Here is a 16587-nt window from a genome sequence, read left to right as displayed (position 1 = left end):
TCTTGGTGGCCATGGATGAACCTGGGTGGGGGTCCCTGTGTGTCCCGGTGTTGCGGTGGGGGGGGGCGGGTCCCCGCGCCACCAGCGGGAGGGTCCATTTGTGGGGTGCGTTAAACCCCTATGGGGTTGGGGGGGGGCAAACCCCGGTGCTGCCGCCCCATAACCGGAGCTACCGGTGACCCCTAGTGTGGGGGGGGGGCGAGGCTGCTGCATCCTTGTCCCGGTTCGATGCCCCCCCCCCTTCCCCTCCGGTTTGGGGCTCTCGCTGTGTCCCGGTGTTGGGGTGAAGATGAATGCGTGTTAATGGGGCACCCCCCCCCCCCCCCCGCATTTACCCCATTGGGGGGGGGGATTGGGGTCCCGGGTCCGTTTATCCCAGTGGGAAGGCGATGGCCATGGTTGGAAGGGGAAGGAAACGTGCTTGGGCAAGGTCACCCCCTTGGCCACCCCTTTGGCCACCCCCTTGGCCACCCCTTTGGTCACCCCTTTGGCCATCCCTTTGGCCAACCTCCTGTCCAACCTCCTTGGCCACCCCTTTGGCTATCCCTTTGGCCACCCTCTTGACCACCCCTTTGGCCATCCCCTTGGCTGTCCCCTTGGCCAACCTCCTTGACCACCCCTTTGGCCATCCCCTTGGCCACCCCTTTGGCCATCCCTTTGGCCACCCCCTTGGCCACCCCTTTGGTCACCCTCTTGGCCACCCCTTTGGCCATCCCTTTGGTCACCCTCTTGGCCACCCCTTTGGCCATCCCCTTGGCCATCCTCTTGGCCAACCTCCTTGGCCACCCCCTTGGCCATCCCCTTGGCCACCCCTTTGGCCATCCCTTTGGCCACCCTCTTGGCCACCCCTTTGGCCAACCTCTTGGCCAACATCCGTGACCGCCTCTTTGGCCAATCTCTTGGCCACCCTCTTGACCACCTCCTTCTCCACCCCTTTGGCCATGCTCTTGACCAGCATCTTGGCCAACCTCTTAACTACCCCCTTGGCCATCCCCTTGGCCATCCCCTTGGCCATCCCCTTGGCCATCTCCTTGTCCAGCCTCTTATCCAGCCCCTTGGCCCCCCCTTGACCAACCTCTTGGCCATCCTCTTAACTACCCCCTTGGCCATCCTCTTGGCCATCTCCTTGTCCAGCCTCTTATCCAGCCCCTTGGCCCCCCCTTGACCAAGCTCTTGGCCATCCTCTTAACTAACCCCTTGGGCAACCTCTTGGCCACCCTTTCGCCACCCCCTTGACCAAGCTCTTGGCCAACCCCGTAACCATCCCCTTGGCCACCCTTTTGGCCAACCCCTTGACCAACATCTTGCCCACTTTGGGCCCAGCTGCCCGCGCTGGTGAGGGCCCCGTAGGCAGAGCTGGGCTTGGGTCAGTGGGGAACATCTTCAGTGCCCCCTCCCAAACCTTCCTTCACCAAACACCTGCCCGGGCTGGAGCTGGGGGGCCATGGGGGCTGAGCTGGGGGGCGATGGGGGCTGAGCTGGGTGATGGGGGCTGAGCTGGGGGGTGATGGGGGCTGAGCTGGGGGGCGATGGGGGCTGAGCTGGGTGATGGGGGCTGAGCTGGGTGATGGGGGCTGAGCTGGGTGATGGGGGCTGAGCCGGGTGATGGGGGCTGAGCTGGGCGATGGGGGCTGAGCTGGGTGATGGGGGCTGAGCTGGGTGATGGGGGCTGAGCTGGGTGATGGGGGCTGAGCTGGGTGATGGGGGCTGAGCTGGGTGATGGGGGCTGAGCCGGGTGATGGGGGCTGAGCTGGGTGATGGGGGCTGAGCTGGGGGATGGGGGCTGAGCTGGGGGGCGATGGGGGCTGAGCTGGGTGATGGGGGCTGAGCCGGGTGATGGGGGCTGAGCTGGGTGATGGGGGCTGAGCCGGGTGATGGGGGCTGAGCTGGGGGGCGATGGGGGCTGAGCTGGGTGAATGAGGCTGAGCCGGGTGATGGGGGCTGAGCTGGGTCCTGGGAACTTCTCCTCCCGTTTCCTCATGGGTTTGGAGACATCACCCCCCCATGGCCATCACCCCCCATGCTCAGCACCCCCATGGCCATCACCCCTCCATGGCCATCACCCCCCATGGCCATCACCCAGTGCTGAGTCCCATTGCTGCCGTTGGGGTGCGCACCCCCCCCCCCGGTGCGATCCCCCCGGTTCTCCTCATGGGATCCTCCCCCCTCGTGCAGGCTCCGGGCCGGGCTCCGGCCGCCTCCCCGCTCCCTAGGGCCGGGCCCGGATGGGAGCTCCGCTGCCCGCCCGCCTCGGGGACCCGGAGCCGTGGGGCTGCTCCTGCCCCTGCTGCTTCTCACGAGCCCGGCGCGGCACCCGCTGAAGATAGGGACCCCAGGGAGCGCCGGGATCCATCCCCACGGAGCCGCCGACCTCCTGCTGCTGCTGGGGACCCTGCGGACGCGGAGCATGATGGAGTCGCGCATCAGGCGTGAGTGCCGGGGGCAGCCGGAGCGTGGCGATGGGAGCAGGGAGCCGTTTTCCATCCCAGCCCGCGTCCGTTTTGCCCCGGACAGGAGCCCCTGGGGTCCCAGCCTGGATCCCCCGCGGATGCTCCGCTGGAGCTCATTTTAATCAGGGAACTGTTGGGTGGTTTAATGAAGCCACGGCAAGGGCCCGGGGGTCCCCTGGCACCGCCTCGCGTGGGTGCCAACGTGACTGTGGCAGAGCAGCTCCACAGCCCCACGTGGAAAACGATGCCCCCCGATCCGCATCCCCTCCCGGTGCCACCTCCGGCCGCTTGGAGCCGTTCCCCTCATCCCGTCCCTGCCTCCCTTGGCCCAAAGCCCCTCTCCCGGTTTGCTGCGGCCCCTCCGGGCACCGGAGCTGCTGGAGGGTCGAGGCAGCGCCAAGAAGGACTCCAAAGGGATTTGTTTCAGTTCTCACCTGAGCCCTGGGGGCAGCAGGGAATTAACTGGAGCTGGAACCTTCCTCCTCGCCTGGGTTTAACTGGGTTGGAGCCTTGAGCTGCTGCGAGGGCTGGAGCGGCTCTGCCCTGGAGCCAGGCTGGGAGAGCTGGGCTGGGGCAGCCTGGGGAAGGGAAGGCTCCTGAAGGGGAGAGCTGAGAGCAGCTCCAGGGCCTGAAGGGGCTGCAGGGAGCCTGGAGAGGGTTGGGACAAGGGAGGCAGGGATGGGAGGAGGAGGAAGAGGGAAGAGTTGATGGGAGCTTGGGGAGTTCTTCCCCATGGAAGGGGTTGAAGGGAGAGGTTTGGGATGCTCCATCCCTGGCAGTGCTCAAGGGCAGCTTGGACACAGGGGCTCGGAGCACCCTGCTCCAGGGGAAGGGGTCCCTGCCCGTGGCAGTGGCTGGAATTGGATCAGCTTTAAGGTCCCTTCCTCGCACCCCATTCCGTGGTTCCACGATGGTGTCTGTTCACCCTCAGAGAGCTTCATCCAGTGCTGGGGTCCACCCGATGGCCATGGGGCTCCTCCAGCCCCTCCAGGCCATGCCCGTGGTGGGTCTCCTGCTGCGTCAGCCCTCCTCAACGGGTGCCAGCCCTGCTCGGAGCCCTCAGTGGGGTAAACCCTAGAGGCAGGTTCACCTTGGAATGATGCTGAGCGGGGTCCGTAGCCCCGCAGGGACCAGCCTGCTTTGAGGGATGCTGGGGAGCGAGCCCTTGGGACCCAGGGATGGGCTCCGGGCAGCGGAGCCTGGAGCAGGGTTTGGTGGGAGCCGCTTGGGGCGGCCCCATGGGGGACGCCGGAGCTCGATGGAGCTGCTCGGGGGCCCTCAGCGCGGCGCGGGGCGCTTGGGGCTCAGCCCCGTGCCTTGCTCAGGGCTCGCCACGACGCTGATGGACGCCACGACGGACAAGGCCCCGCAGGTGCAGGAGCAGATCTACAGCGCGCTCTGCTCGCTGGGCGCCGCGGAGCCCGAGGAGCTCCTGCACTGCTGCGACGAGTACCTGCGGCAGCACGACAAGGTGGGAGCTGCAGGGTTGGGGGGGGCACACGCGGCACGTGGGGCTGCCCCATGGCTGGCAGGGCTCGAGGCTGGGGCGGACGCAGCGGCTCGGAGCGCCCCGCTCCAGGGGAGGGGGTCCCTGGCCGGGGTTGGAGCTGGAGCAGCTTTAAGCCCCCTTCATCCCAACCCGTCCCGTGGCTCCAGCAAGCGACGGCGCTGGTCCCGTTGTGGAGGAGCGGGTGCTGGCGTTGCCTTTCCCTGCCTGGCGGAGGTGGCAGCGGTCACCTGCCCGCTCTCCCTCCCCTCCAGCTGGCCTACCCGCACCGGGTCATCATCCTGAAGGCCATGGAGACCGTGGTGAAGAACAGCATCGCCCTCCTGGACAAAAGCACGGCGAAGGTGGTCATCTTCCTGGCCTCCAGCGAGATGACCAAGTCAAAGGTAGGGCCTGGGACCTGCTGCTCCTCCTCTTGCTTGGGCTCCTGCTGCTGCTCCCAGTGGGCGCTGTGGGTCTGGGCTGCCCCAGTGCAGCTGTGACTGGTCCCCTTTCCCGGAGGGAAGCCCTTGGGGTGGCGGGGGGAGCAGGGGATGGGCGATGTTCTCCTCCCTGGGGGGGGGATGAGGGTGGTTTGGCTGATGGCTCCGTCCAGCGCGGCACCCACACGCCCTACATGGGATGTGGGTGCTGAAAGGGAGCGGGGGAGGCTGCTGGGAGGTCGGGTGGGATGAGGCTGGCTTGGAGCAAGCTGCCCTGGGGACAGGTGTCCCTGCCCGTGGCAGGGCTTGGGGCTGGGCGAGCTTTGAGGCCTCTTCCATCCCAGCCCGTTCCATGGCTCCGTGGTCTCCTGGGGCAAAGAGGCTCCCCGTGGGGCCGTGCCGGCCGCAGCGTGCCCTGAGCTGCATCCTCCCTGCGCGCAGGAGGTGGTCCGGGACTGGCAGCAGGCAGCCAGCAGCGTGCTGGTGGCCGTGGGGCAGCGCTTCATCAACAAGGTGATGGAGGAGGTGCTCACCAAGTTCCAGCCGGGGATCCTGCCCCACTACTTCGTCCTGCAGACCTTTGCCGACCTCTCCGTGTCCAACGGTGAGCCAGGGACCTGCCCCCCCGTCCGTGGGGTGCCTGCGCTGGGGGCTACGGGCGCTGGCTCCAGGCAGGATGGAGGGATGCGGTGCTGTGCCCGGGTGGGACTGGGGACACTGGGAACGCACCCTGCGGTGCGGGGGGACAGCAGAGCTGGGGCTGAGCTCCTCAGTGTGCTCCTGCTTAAAAGGCTGCTGGAGCTGCTGGCCTCATCCGTGGGGAATTCCGGAGCCTGCTGGAGCCAGGCCGGATGAGGCCATGGGGCTGGAGCAGCTCTGCCCTGGAGCCAGGCTGGGGAAGAGAAGGGGAGAGCTGAGAGCAGCTCCAGGGCCTGAAGGGGCTGCAGGGAGCCTTGGGACAAGGGAGGCAGGGATGGGAGGAGGAGGAAGAGGGAAGAGTTGATGGGAGCTTGGGGAGTTCTTCCCCATGGAAGAGGTTTGGGATGCTCCATCCCTGGCAGTGCTCAAGGGCAGCTTGGACACAGGGGCTCGGAGCACCCTGCTCCAGGGGAAGGGGATGGGCTTGGAGCTGGAGGAGCTTTGAGGTCCCTTCCTCCCAACCCATCCCATGGCTCTGCATGCCCAGGCCGGGCTCTTGCCTCCAGCAGGACTCTCCGGGGCTGTTGGCATCTCCCGCCCGGCACCGTTGGGCTCCTGCCTGCGCGGTGCTGGGATTCCTTGGGGCCAGGGCCCTGCAGAGCAGCTCCTGTCCCTGTGTGTGCTCAGGGGCCTCTCCCGCTTCCCCCCCAGTGTTTGGCATGGTGCCTTTCCTCAACTCCATCCTCGGGACGATGCTGCCCATGCTGGCGATGGCCAAGCAGGACCACATGAAGGCTGTCTTCTGCTATGGTAAGGTTCTGCTGCCCTGGTCTCGGGTGCGTGTTCCTCTCCCTGGAGAAGGAGGGGTTGTGGATGCCAGTGGGAACACTGAGGGACGCCTGGGAGCAGCCTGGCTCACCAGCTCCAGGTCACTGGGATCCAGCCGAGCCCTTCTCCATCTCCTACCTGATCCCAGTCGCTCCGCGGCGTAGCCCGGGGGGTGCTGGTGCGGGGATGCTCGATGTGGGGGTGTCCCGATGGGGAAGCTGGGATGTGCTGCAGGGGACCCTGCCTGCCCCTTTGCGGCCGTGGGCCTCGGCCCTGGGGCAGCGTGATTCCTGGTGGGAGCTGTGGGGCAGGCGGGATGTGGTGCTGCCGCTCAGCCCTTACCCACATCGCTTCTGGGGGTGACGCTTGTGAGGGCTGATGGGGTGCCCCCGCCTCCAGCCTGGGCTTCCTGCGGGGCTCAAGGAGCAGCCCCAGCATGGATGGAGCCAGCCCCTGTGCCAGGGTGTCCCTGGGGCTCCAGCCGGAGCTGCTTCACCAGCCCCAGGCCATGGGGGGGTCCTGGCCCTGCTGGCTTGGTGCTTGCTCCCGGCTGGGATGCGCAGTGAGAGCACCGGGGGCTCATCCGTACCCGGGGAGCCGGTGCTGGCCCCGAGCTGCTGGGGCAGTGACACCGGAGGGAAGGGCTGGGATCAGGGGGGCTGCACAGGCTGGAGAGGTGGGAACGTCCCGGGGCTCAGCCAGGCCAAGGGCAAGGTCCTGGCCCTGGCTCGGGGCAGCCCCAGCGCGGATCCAGGCTGGGGGAGCCTGAGGAGCAGGACCTGGGGTGCGGGGGGGGAGATGCTCAACACGACCCCATCCCTGGCAGTGCTCAGGGCCAGGCTGGATGCAGCTGGGAGCACCCTGCTCCAGGGGAAGGGGTCCCTGCCCGGGCAGGGCTTGGACTGGAGGAGCTTTGAGGTCCCCTCATCCCAGGCCAGGCTGGGGTTCTGTGCACGCTGCCCATTGCCCTGCGCCCACCCGGCCCTGGGCTCGTGCAGGTCTCTTGGGGATGCTTCTGGTTGATGTTTTCCCTCCTCAAGCCGAGAACCTGGACCGAAACAAGGGGCTTTGAGCCCAGCCCGGGGATGGGGTGGGAGCGGAGCCTGGAGGGGGTCAGGTGCTGGGGTGAGCCGGGCACCCCCTGCACCCCTCTGCTGCATCAGTGCCTGGTGTTCCGTGCTGCCGGGGGCTGCCCCCTCCAGCCCTCCCCATAGCCTGAGCCGTGGGGGAGACGGGGAGGGGGGCAGCCCCCAAAGCGGGGCTGAGCCCTGGGGGTGCTGCTGCTCCGGCCCCGGCTGTGCTGGTGCGGTGCCAGCCGGATGGAGCCGTGTGCCCGATCGGGCTGCGGGAAGAGGTCAGGGAGTGACTCAGCACCTCGGAGCTGCGGCTCCACATGGACCGGGGAGGGGGGGAGCGGCTGCTCCTGTCCCCTTCCTCCTCCTCCTCCTCCTCCTCCTGCTCCGGGTGTGCTCACGTGGGTGCATCGGGCTCAGTGACCCCCATTGCTGGTGTCTCCTTGGGCCCTTTGGCACTCCTGGATGGTCCCACAGGAGCCCCCCTGCAGCCGGAGCGGGGCCCCTGAGCCCCTCCTGTGCCCCCATGGTCCTGATGGAGCCAGGCCTGCGCCGGGGGAGCTCCAGCGGTGCCCCTGCCCCGAGCAGGATGCGATCCCCCCCATCCACACCTCCTGCTTCACCCCTCGTGGGTCCTGCTCGGGTGCTCGGTGGTGATGGGCTCTGGGTCCTGCTCTGGTGCTCGGTGGTGATGGGCTCTGGGTCCTGCTCTGCTGCTCGGTGGTGATGGGTTCTGGGTCCTGCTCTGCTGCTCGGTGGTGATGGGTTCTGGGTCCTGCTCTGCTGCTCGGTGGTGATGGGTTCTGGGTCCTGCTCTGCTGCTCGGTGGTGATGGGCTCTGGGTCCTGCTCTGCTGCTCGGTGGTGATGGGCTCTGGGTCCTGCTCTGCTGCTCGGTGGTGATGGGCTCTGGGTCCTGCTCTGGTGCTCGGTGGTGATGGGCTCTGGGTCCTGCTCGGGTGCTCAGTGGTGATGGGTTCTGGGTCCTGCTCTGCTGCTCGGTGGTGATGGGTTCTGGGTCCTGCTCTGCTGCTCGGTGGTGATGGGCTCTGGGTCCTGCTCTGCTGCTCGGTGGTGATGGGCTCTGGGTCCTGCTCGGGTGCTCAGTGGTGATGGGATCTGGGTCCTGCTCTGCTGCTCGGTGGAGATGGGTTCTGGGTCCTGCTCTGGTGCTCGGTGGTGATGGGCTCTGGGTCCTGCTCTGCTGCTCGGTGGTGATGGGCTCTGGGTCCTGCTCGGGTGCTCAGTGGTGATGGGCTCTGGGTCCTGCTCGGGTGCTCGGTGGTGATGGGTTCTGGGTCCTGCTCTGCTGCTCGGTGGTGATGGGCTCTGGGTCCTGCTCTGCTGCTCGGTGGTGATGGGCTCTGGGTCCTGCTCGGGTGCTCGGTGGTGATGGGCTCTGGGTCCTGCTCTGCTGCTCGGTGGTGATGGGCTCTGGGTCCTGCTCGGGTGCTCGGTGGTGATGGGCTCTGGGTCCCGCTCTGGTGCTCGGTGGTGATGGGCTCTGGGTCCCGCTCTGGTGCTCGGTGGTGATGGGCTCTGGGTCCTGCTCGGGTGCTCGGTGGTGATGGGTTCTGGGTCCTGCTCTGCTGCTCGGTGGTGATGGGTTCTGGGTCCTGCTCGGGTGCTCGGTGGTGATGGGCTCTGGGTCCTGCTCTGGTGCTCGGTGGTGATGGGCTCTGGGTCCTGCTCGGGTGCTCCGTGGTGATGGGCTCTGGGTCCTGATGGCACCTCATGGACCCTGCGAGCCCCAGGCTGCTTCCTGCAGTGGGGACCAGAGGGACCTGGAGCCCTTGGAGTGGGTCCTGGGGGGCTGGAGCAGCTCTGCCCTGGAGCCAGGCTGGGAGCAGAGAAGGGGAGAGCTGAGAGCAGCTCCAGGGCCTGAAGGGGCTGCAGGGAGCCTTGGGACAAGGGAGGCAGGGATGGGAGGAGGAGGAAGAGGGAAGAGTTGATGGGAGCTTGGGGAGCTCTTCCCCATGGCAGGGGTTGAAGGGAGAGGTTTGGGATGCTCCATCCCTGGCAGTGCTCAAGGGCAGCTTGGACACAGGGGCTCGGAGCACCCTGCTCCAGGGGAAGGGGTCCCTGCCCATGGCAGGGGCTGGAGCAGCTTTAAGCTCCCTTCATCCCAACTCATCCCCTGGTTCTATAAAGTAAAACACGGGGCTGTTTTCAGCCCTTGGGTGCTTCCAGCTCTGACCTTTTCCTGCTGTTTCGCAATGTCTTGGCTGCCCCAGGAACCCCACAAAGCTTCAGGGAATGTGACAAAAGCCTGGAGAGCCCCATAAAGCCCTGGAGAGCCCCATAAAGCCCTGCAGAACCCCATAAAGCCCTGGAGAGCCCCATAAAGCCCTGGAGAGCCCCCTGAAGGCCTGGAGAGCCCCATAAAGCCCTGGAGAGCCCCCGGAAGGCCTGGAGAACACCATAAAGCCCTGGAGAACCCCATAAAGCCCTGGAGAGCCCCATAAAGCCCTGGAGAACCCCATAAAGCCCTGGAGAGCCCCCTGAAGGCCTGGAGAGCCCCATAAAGCCCTGGAGAGCCCCATAGAGCCCTGGAGAGCCCCTGGAGCCATGCAAAGCCGTCCTCAGGGGCTGGAGGTGGCAGATGGGTGCCCCTGCACTCTGTGGCTGAGCCCCTCATCCGAGCCAGGAGCATCCTGTGCAGGACCACGCTCTGGTCCTGGGGCCGGTCCTCAGGAGGAGCAGAGCTCGGGCTGCCATGGCTGGGATGCAGCCTCCAGGCCTGTGGTTCTTGGCCCCCCTCGCTGCTCAGCGCAGGCAGAACTAAGCCGTGGGGCAAACACAGGCTCCTGTGGGGCGCCCCATGGGGTCCCTGCGGTTGGGTGCCTGCAGTTGGCTCTGTGGGCAGGGCATCCCTCTGCTGTGGGTGCCTGCTGGGAAGGGTCCTGTCCTATCCCCATCCCTTGGGATGCTGCCGGGGAGCAGCACTGCATCACTTGGGATGCTGCCTGGGAGAGCACTGCATCCCTTGGGGTGCTGCTGGGGAGCAGCACTGCATCACTTGGGATGCTGCCAGGGAGCAGCACTGCATCCCTTGGGATGCTGCCTGGGAGAGCACTGCATCCCTTGGGATGCTGCCGGGGAGCAGCACCGCATCCCTTGGGATGCTGCCTGGGAGAGCACTGCATCCCTTGGGATGCTTCCAGGGAGCAGCACTGCATCCCTTGGGGTGCTTCCAGGGAGCAGCACTGCATCCCTTGGGATGCTGTCGGGGAGCAGAAACTGCATCCCTTGGGATGCTGCCGGGGAGCAGCACTGCATCCCTTGGGATGCTGCCTGGGAGAGCACTGCATCCCTTGGGATGCTGCCGGGGAGCAGCACCGCATCCCTTGGGATGCTGCCGGGGAGAGCACTGCATCCCTTGGGATGCTGTCGGGGAGCAGCACTGCATCCCTTGGGATGCTGCTGGGGAGCAGCACCGCATCCCTTGGGATGCTGTCGGGGAGCAGCACCGCATCCCTTGGGATGCTGTCGGGGAGCAGCACCGCATCCCTTGGGATGCTGCCGGGGAGCAGCACTGCATCCCTTGGGGTGCTGGTGCGGCTGCAGCACCCAGTGTGCGCGGTTGGGCTCTCCCCGCAGCTCTGCAGCACTTCAGTGAGAGCATCCAGGAGTACCTGGCAAACCTGGACAAGGCCCCGGACCCCACGGTCAGGAAGGACACGTTCTCCAACGAGATCTTCAGTGCCTACGAGGTGCTCTTCAGCAGCTGGCTGCAGCACCGCGAGGCCAAGGTGATGGGCGCCGCGGTTCTCACTCGGGACGATGCCCTTGGGGCGTCGCAGCTCCAGGGCTGCAGAGCCCCCCCCAGGCTCAGGACCACGCTGCTCACGCCGGGTCTCTCGCCCAGCTGAGGCTGGCCGTGGTGGAGGCGCTGGGACCCATGAGTCACCTCCTGCCCGCCGAGAGGCTGGAGGAGCAGCTCCCCAAGCTCATCCCAGGCATCCTCGCGCTCTACAGGAAGCACACGGAGGCTTTCTCCATCTCCAAGGTGAGCAGCTCGGGGGTCACATCCCTGCAGCCGCTGCCGTGGGGCGCGCTGTGCTGCAGGGGTGCAGGAGGGGCACCAAGCAGGGCTCTTCCCCCCCCCCCAAGCAGTGGGTGCAAGCAGGAGCAGCAAAGCAGATTTGGTCCTTACCTTAGTGCTGGTACCCAGCAGCTCGGGCCCTGCCCAGGCTGCAGCTGCTTCTTCCATGTGAGATTCCTCCTCCCTCCATCGTGGGCCCTCGTGCTGCTGAGCCCAAGCCTTGGGTGCCTGTGCCCAGTGATGAGGAGGATGGAGCCGGCTGCTGCTGTCTCATGGGGTCATGGGATGGGTTGGGATGAAGGGAGCTTGAAGCTGCTCCAGCTCCAACCCCGTCCCCTGGATGGAGCAGGGTGCTCCGAGCCCCTGTGTCCAAGCTGCCCTCGAGCACTGCCAGGGATGGAGCATCCCAAACCTCTCCCTTCAACCCCTTCCATGGGGAAGAACTCCCCAAGCTCCCATCAACTCTTCCCTCTTCCTCCTCCTCCCATCCCTGCCTCCCTTGTCCCAAGGCTCCCTGCAGCCCCTTCAGGCACTGGGGCTGCTCTGAGCTTTCCCCACTGTCCCCCCCATGGCAGACGGATCCTGCTGCCACCCTGCCGGGTTCATGCTCCCTCCCTCGCTCTGATGTCCCATGGGGCTCAGCACCCTCTGCCCCCCCTGGGGCCCATTTCCTGACCCCCCCCCCCCCTCGGTCTCTCTCTGAGCAGAGCCTGTGCCAGATCCTGGAGGCCTCCGTCAACATCGGCAGCCGCAGCCTGGATGTGCAGCTCGACCCCCTCCTGGGCACCCTGCACCCCCTGGTGTGGGCTGGGTGCTGGGGGGGGGCTGGAGCCTGCCCATGGGCTGTGGGGCTCGAGGCTCCCCTGCAGCAGCCCGGGCTGGGCCTGCTCCTGCTTCTGCCCGTGGCTGAGTCCCGCAGTGGTGATCCCAGCTCCCGGGCTCTGGTGTCCCGAGGTGGATCCGATGCCGAGCCATGGAATGGGTTGGGTTGGTTGGAAGGGACCTCAAAGCTCCTCCAGTTCCACCCCTGCCAGGGCAGGGACCCCCTCCCCTGGAGCAGGGTGCTCCGAGCCCCTGTGTCCAAGCTGCCCTTGAGCACTGCCAGGGATGGAGCATCCCAAACCTCTCCCTTCAACCCCTGCCATGGGGAAGAACTCCCCAAGCTCCCATCAACTCTTCCCTCTTCCTCCTCCTCCCATCCCTGCCTCCCTCATCCCAACCCCTCTCCATGCTCCCTGCAGCCCCTTCAGGCCCTGGAGCTGCTCTCAGCTCCCCCTCCCCGCAGCAGAGGGGCAGGATCCCCCCCCTGCTCAGCTCCCCCAGCTCCGGTGCTGTTTCAGTGCCCCTGAGTGTGGCGGCTCCATGGCAGAGGCTGCCCCTGAGCACACCCCGGACCCCTGGTGTCTGCGAGCTGGGCCCCACCGTGGTGCTGGCGGCAGGGTCTGTGCTCCATGACGGCGCTGCTCAGGGGCTGTGGGGCGCAGCTGTGGGGCGCAGCCGCAGAGCCCAAGCCGGGGCCCCGTGGTCCTCGCGGTGCCGGTGACGGCGGCCGTGTCCCCGTTCCCCCCCCAGATCTGTGCTCCTGCAGAGCCCGCAGTGCCCCTCACGGCGAAGAACCACACCGAGGTCCTGCGGTGCTTCACTGTGCTGGGTAAGGGGGTCCGTGCCTGGGGGTCCCCGGGCATGGCGGGTGTGGGGCACCGTGGGTGCTGTGCTCCGCGCTGCCTCCTGCCCCTGCCCCTGCCCAAGGAGGTGTGTGTGGGGCAGCAGGGCTTGGGTCCCTCTGGCCTCAGGGATACAGGGGCATCTCTCAGCCGTGGTGGCAGCGGGGTGGCTGCTGTCCTGGTTCCAGCCCATGGAGCCATGGTAGGGCTGGGGATGAAGGGAGCTTGAAGCTCCTCCACATCCAACCCCATCCCCTTCCCCTGGAGCAGGGTGCTCCGAGCCCCTGTGTCCAAGCTGCCCTTGGGCACTGCCAGGGATGGAGCATCCCAAACCTCTCCCTTCAACCCCTGCCATGGGGAAGAACTCCCCAAGCTCCCATCAACTCTTCCCTCTTCCTCCTCCTCCCATCCCTGCCTCCCTCATCCCAACCCCTCTCCATGCTCCCTGCAGCCCCTTCAGGCCCTGGAGCTGCTCTCAGCTCCCCCCTTCCCACAGCAGAGGGGCAGGATCCCCCCCTCCGCGCTGCTGCTCCCGCTCTGGGTGCCCCCAGCACACGGGGGGGGTGGTTCTGGGCCGGGTCCTGGGGAGCTTCTCCTCCTGCAGCACCCCAAGCCCAAGCCTCGCATCCGCTGCTGCTCCTGCACCAGCTCCCCGCTGCTCCGGCCTCCCTCCCATCCCCAGCAATGCCCCCGGGTGCTGCTCCACTTTCCTGCCCCCAAACTGGTTTATTTCTGGCGTTCCCCCGGGCAGCCTCTTCCAATGCCCGAGCACCCTCTGGGGCAGGAATTGTTCCTCAGCTCCATCTAACCCTGCCCTGGGGCAGCTTGAGGCCGGTTCCTCTTGTCCCATCCCTTGTTCCTTGGGAGCAGAGCCCAGCCCCTCCTGGCTCCATCCTCCTGGCAGGCACTTGGAGGGAGCCATCAGGTCCCCCCTGAGCCTTCCCTTCCCCATCTGAACCCCCCAGGTCCCTCAGCCCTTCCCCATCACCCCTGTGCTCCAGGCCCTGCTCCAGCTCCATTCCCTTCTCCGGCCCCACTCCAGCCACGCAGCCCCTTGGCATGCACGGACACCTGGGGTGTCTCCATGTAGGGGTTCCGGTGCCACTGATGCTGACGTGCCCCTGATGCTGTTTCCCCTCGTGCAGCCTGCTCCTTCCCGGACCGTGTCCTGGCCTTCCTCCTCCCGAAGCTGGAGAGCAGCAACGAGAGGACCCGAGTGGGGACCCTGCTCATCATGAGGCAGATCATCAACAGCGCCCGTGAGTCCTGCCTGCTGCAGCCCCCGGCCGGGCCCAGCCCTGGGGGCTCCTGCTCCCTGAGCCCTCATTGCCCCGTGGGGCCGGGGTCAGTGGGATGAGCTGAGCCCGTCCTTGGCTGGAGGGGACGCTTCGGCTCGGAAGGGGTGAGGGACAGAGCCCTCCCTGCAGGGGAAGGGGAGTGTTGGGAGCAGCAGCTCTGTCCTTGGCAGCTCAGGAGGTGCTGAGCTTCAGAACCTGTCTTCACTGAGCTGCAGTCGTGGAACGGGTTGGGATGAAGGGAGCTTAAAGCTGCTCCAGCTCCAAGCCCATCCCCTTCCCCTGGAGCAGGGTGCTCCGAGCCCCTGTGTCCAAGCTGCCCTCGAGCACTGCCAGGGATGGAGCATCCCAAACCTCTCCCTTCAACCCCTGCCATGGGGAAGAACTCCCCAAGCTCCCATCAACTCTTCCCTCTTCCTCCTCCTCCCATCCCTGCCTCCCTTGTCCCAAGGCTCCCTGCAGCCCCTTCAGGCCCTGGAGCTGCTCTCAGCTCTCCCCTTCTCTGCTCCCAGCCTGGCTCCAGGGCAGAGCTGCTCCAGCCCTCGCAGCAGCTCCAGGTCCCTCTGGTGCCGTTGGCCCGGGGCCTCCCCGGCTCCACCTCTCCCCCCACCCTGGTGGCTGCTCTCCAGTCTCCCGTGTTTCTTTGCAGCCTCCCAGATGGAGATCAAAAAGCCCTTTATTCTTTCGTCCATGAAGCTCCCCCTGCAAGACAGCAGCAACAAGGTGAGCCGCGCTCCTGCGCGTCCGTGCTGCGCTGCAGGGCGTCCGTGGGGGCACCTTCTGAGCCCCGCCAGCCCCATCTGTGCCAGATGCACCCATGGCTGCTGCGGCCGTGGGCTCCGGTCTGGTCCCCTTTGAGCCCTCGGTGCCTGGGTGCTGCTGGCAGAGCCCGGGCCCCTCGAAGCTCTGGGTAGGAGCCTCAGTGGCACCCCATGGCCAAGGTGAGGGTGCTCCCCCCCCGCTCATGGGTGCTGTCGCCGCGCAGGTGAAGCGAGCCGTGGTGCAGGTGATCAGTGCCATGGCCCATCACGGATACCTGGAGCAGCCCGGCGGGGAGGCCATGGTGGAGTTCCTGGTCCGGCAGTGCGCCCTGGCCTCCGATGGGGTGCGTGCACCCGGGGGGACCCCGGCCATGGGGCAGGACGTGGAGGAGGCCCCGGAGCTGCTGGAGCGGCTCTGCCCTGGAGCCAGGCTGGGAGCAGAGAAGGGGAGAGCTGAGAGCAGCTCCAGGGGCTGCAGGGAGCCTGGAGAGGGGTTGGGACGAGGGAGGCAGGGATGGGAGGAGGAGGAAGAGGGAAGAGTTGATGGGAGCTTGGGGAGTTCTTCCCCATGAGGGTGGTGAGTTCCTGCCCCTGGAGCGAGGGGGAGCTGGGAGAAACCTTGGGACCGGCCGAGCTGCCGCTGGGTAGCTGCATCCCTGCATCCGAAGGCTTGGGGGCTGCGCGGATGCCTCCCTGCCCTCCATGCGGCCAGGCTAGGTCGAGCTGCTGCCCTCCAGTGCGCTCCCTGAAGTGGGCATCGGGCTCCCTCCACACTGACCTCAGCTTTCCCTCTCCTCCAGCACCCCAAGAAGCAGGCGCCGGATGCCGAGGACCTCAGCAGTGACAGCGTCCAGAGCATCAGCATCAACACCCTCTTCCTCCTCAGCACCACTGTGGACAGGATGAACAACGTGAGTCTGCTCAGGCCCTGACACCTGTGGGGAGCAAGGAGAGTGGTGCTGTCCCAGTGTCCCCATCCCATCGGGAGCAGGGCAGGGGGTGGGTTTGGGACCCGTGTGTCCCATCCCCGTGAGCTGCTCTGAGGCTGGAGCGTGGCAGTGCTGGAGGTCCTCAGCTCGGGATGGATGTGGAGCTCTTGGACCAGAAGAGGAACATGGAAATGGTCCAAGGGATGGAACACGACTGCCCTGGAGCCAGGCTGGGAGAGCTGGGCTGGGGCAGCCTGGGGAAGAGAAGGCTCCTCAAGGGGAGAGCTGAGAGCAGCTCCAGTGCCTGAAGGGGTGCAGGGGACCTGGAGAGGGGTTGGGACAAGGGAGGCAGGGATGGGAGGAGGAGGAAGAGGGAAGAGTTGATGGGAGCTTGGGGAGTTCTTCCCCATGGCAGGGGTTGAAGGGAGAGGTTTGGGATGCTCCATCCCTGGCAGTGCTCGAGGGCAGCTTGGACACAGGGGCTCAGAGCACCCTGCTCCAGGGGAAGGGGCCCTGCCCGTGGACTGGAGGAGCTTTGAGGTCCCTTCCACCCAACCCATCCCGGGGTTCAGTGAAGGGAACCCCCTGGGGCTGAGGCTCCGGTGCTGCTGGAGCTGAGCCCAGGCTGGGGAGAGCTCCCCCTTGAGCAGCAGCACTCAAGAAGGGGGCTCAGAGCTTCCCCCCCTCCCCAGAAGCCCCTTGACCCCCCCCATCTCCCATTGCCCTCTCCCTCCCGGTCCCACTCCCCGGTGCAGGGTCTCCCTCCCGCCGCCGGGCTCTCGCTGGGCACCCATGGGTGCCCCACTGCCCCTGTTGTCCCCTCAGGTGCTGTGGCCGTACCTGCTGGAGTTTGTCACCCCCATCCAGTTCACCACCGCCCTGAGCCCGCTCTGCAGGAGCCTCATGTACCTGGCCATGAAGAAGGAAGAGGAGGGCGAAACCGCGTCCCTGATCCGCTACGACGTGAACGGTCAG

At 66.7% G+C, this 16587-nt stretch overlaps 1 protein-coding gene across 1 annotated transcript in view; it reads left to right on the top strand.

Annotated features, from left to right (window-relative positions):
* Nucleotides 1–2324: 2324 nt before the first annotated feature.
* LOC130602366 (maestro heat-like repeat-containing protein family member 1) overlaps nucleotides 2325–16587 on the top strand; it is a gene marked incomplete at its 3' end in the record, with an annotated part of 47965 nt that continues 33702 nt past the window's right edge. Inside the window, exons 1-14 of the mRNA XM_057415163.1 lie at nucleotides 2325–2429; nucleotides 3776–3921; nucleotides 4212–4343; nucleotides 4821–4983; nucleotides 5730–5828; nucleotides 10519–10670; nucleotides 10787–10927; nucleotides 11671–11763; nucleotides 12536–12614; nucleotides 13773–13886; nucleotides 14572–14645; nucleotides 14908–15027; nucleotides 15484–15594; nucleotides 16438–16582. Of these exons, the coding sequence (XP_057271146.1) occupies nucleotides 2408–2429; nucleotides 3776–3921; nucleotides 4212–4343; nucleotides 4821–4983; nucleotides 5730–5828; nucleotides 10519–10670; nucleotides 10787–10927; nucleotides 11671–11763; nucleotides 12536–12614; nucleotides 13773–13886; nucleotides 14572–14645; nucleotides 14908–15027; nucleotides 15484–15594; nucleotides 16438–16582 (1591 nt within the window). The remainder of the gene's footprint in view (nucleotides 2430–3775; nucleotides 3922–4211; nucleotides 4344–4820; nucleotides 4984–5729; nucleotides 5829–10518; nucleotides 10671–10786; nucleotides 10928–11670; nucleotides 11764–12535; nucleotides 12615–13772; nucleotides 13887–14571; nucleotides 14646–14907; nucleotides 15028–15483; nucleotides 15595–16437; nucleotides 16583–16587) is intronic.

The sequence above is a fragment of the Pezoporus wallicus genome, unplaced genomic scaffold, assembly GCF_028554395.1.
Source record: "Pezoporus wallicus isolate ANWC-B61680 ecotype Strahan unplaced genomic scaffold, APGP_CSIRO_Pwel_v1 contig_13709, whole genome shotgun sequence".
NCBI classification, from domain to species: Eukaryota; Metazoa; Chordata; class Aves; order Psittaciformes; family Psittacidae; genus Pezoporus; species Pezoporus wallicus.
The sequence above is the reverse complement of the archived record's forward strand: the minus strand, read 5'-3'. Positions and strand labels throughout refer to the sequence as shown.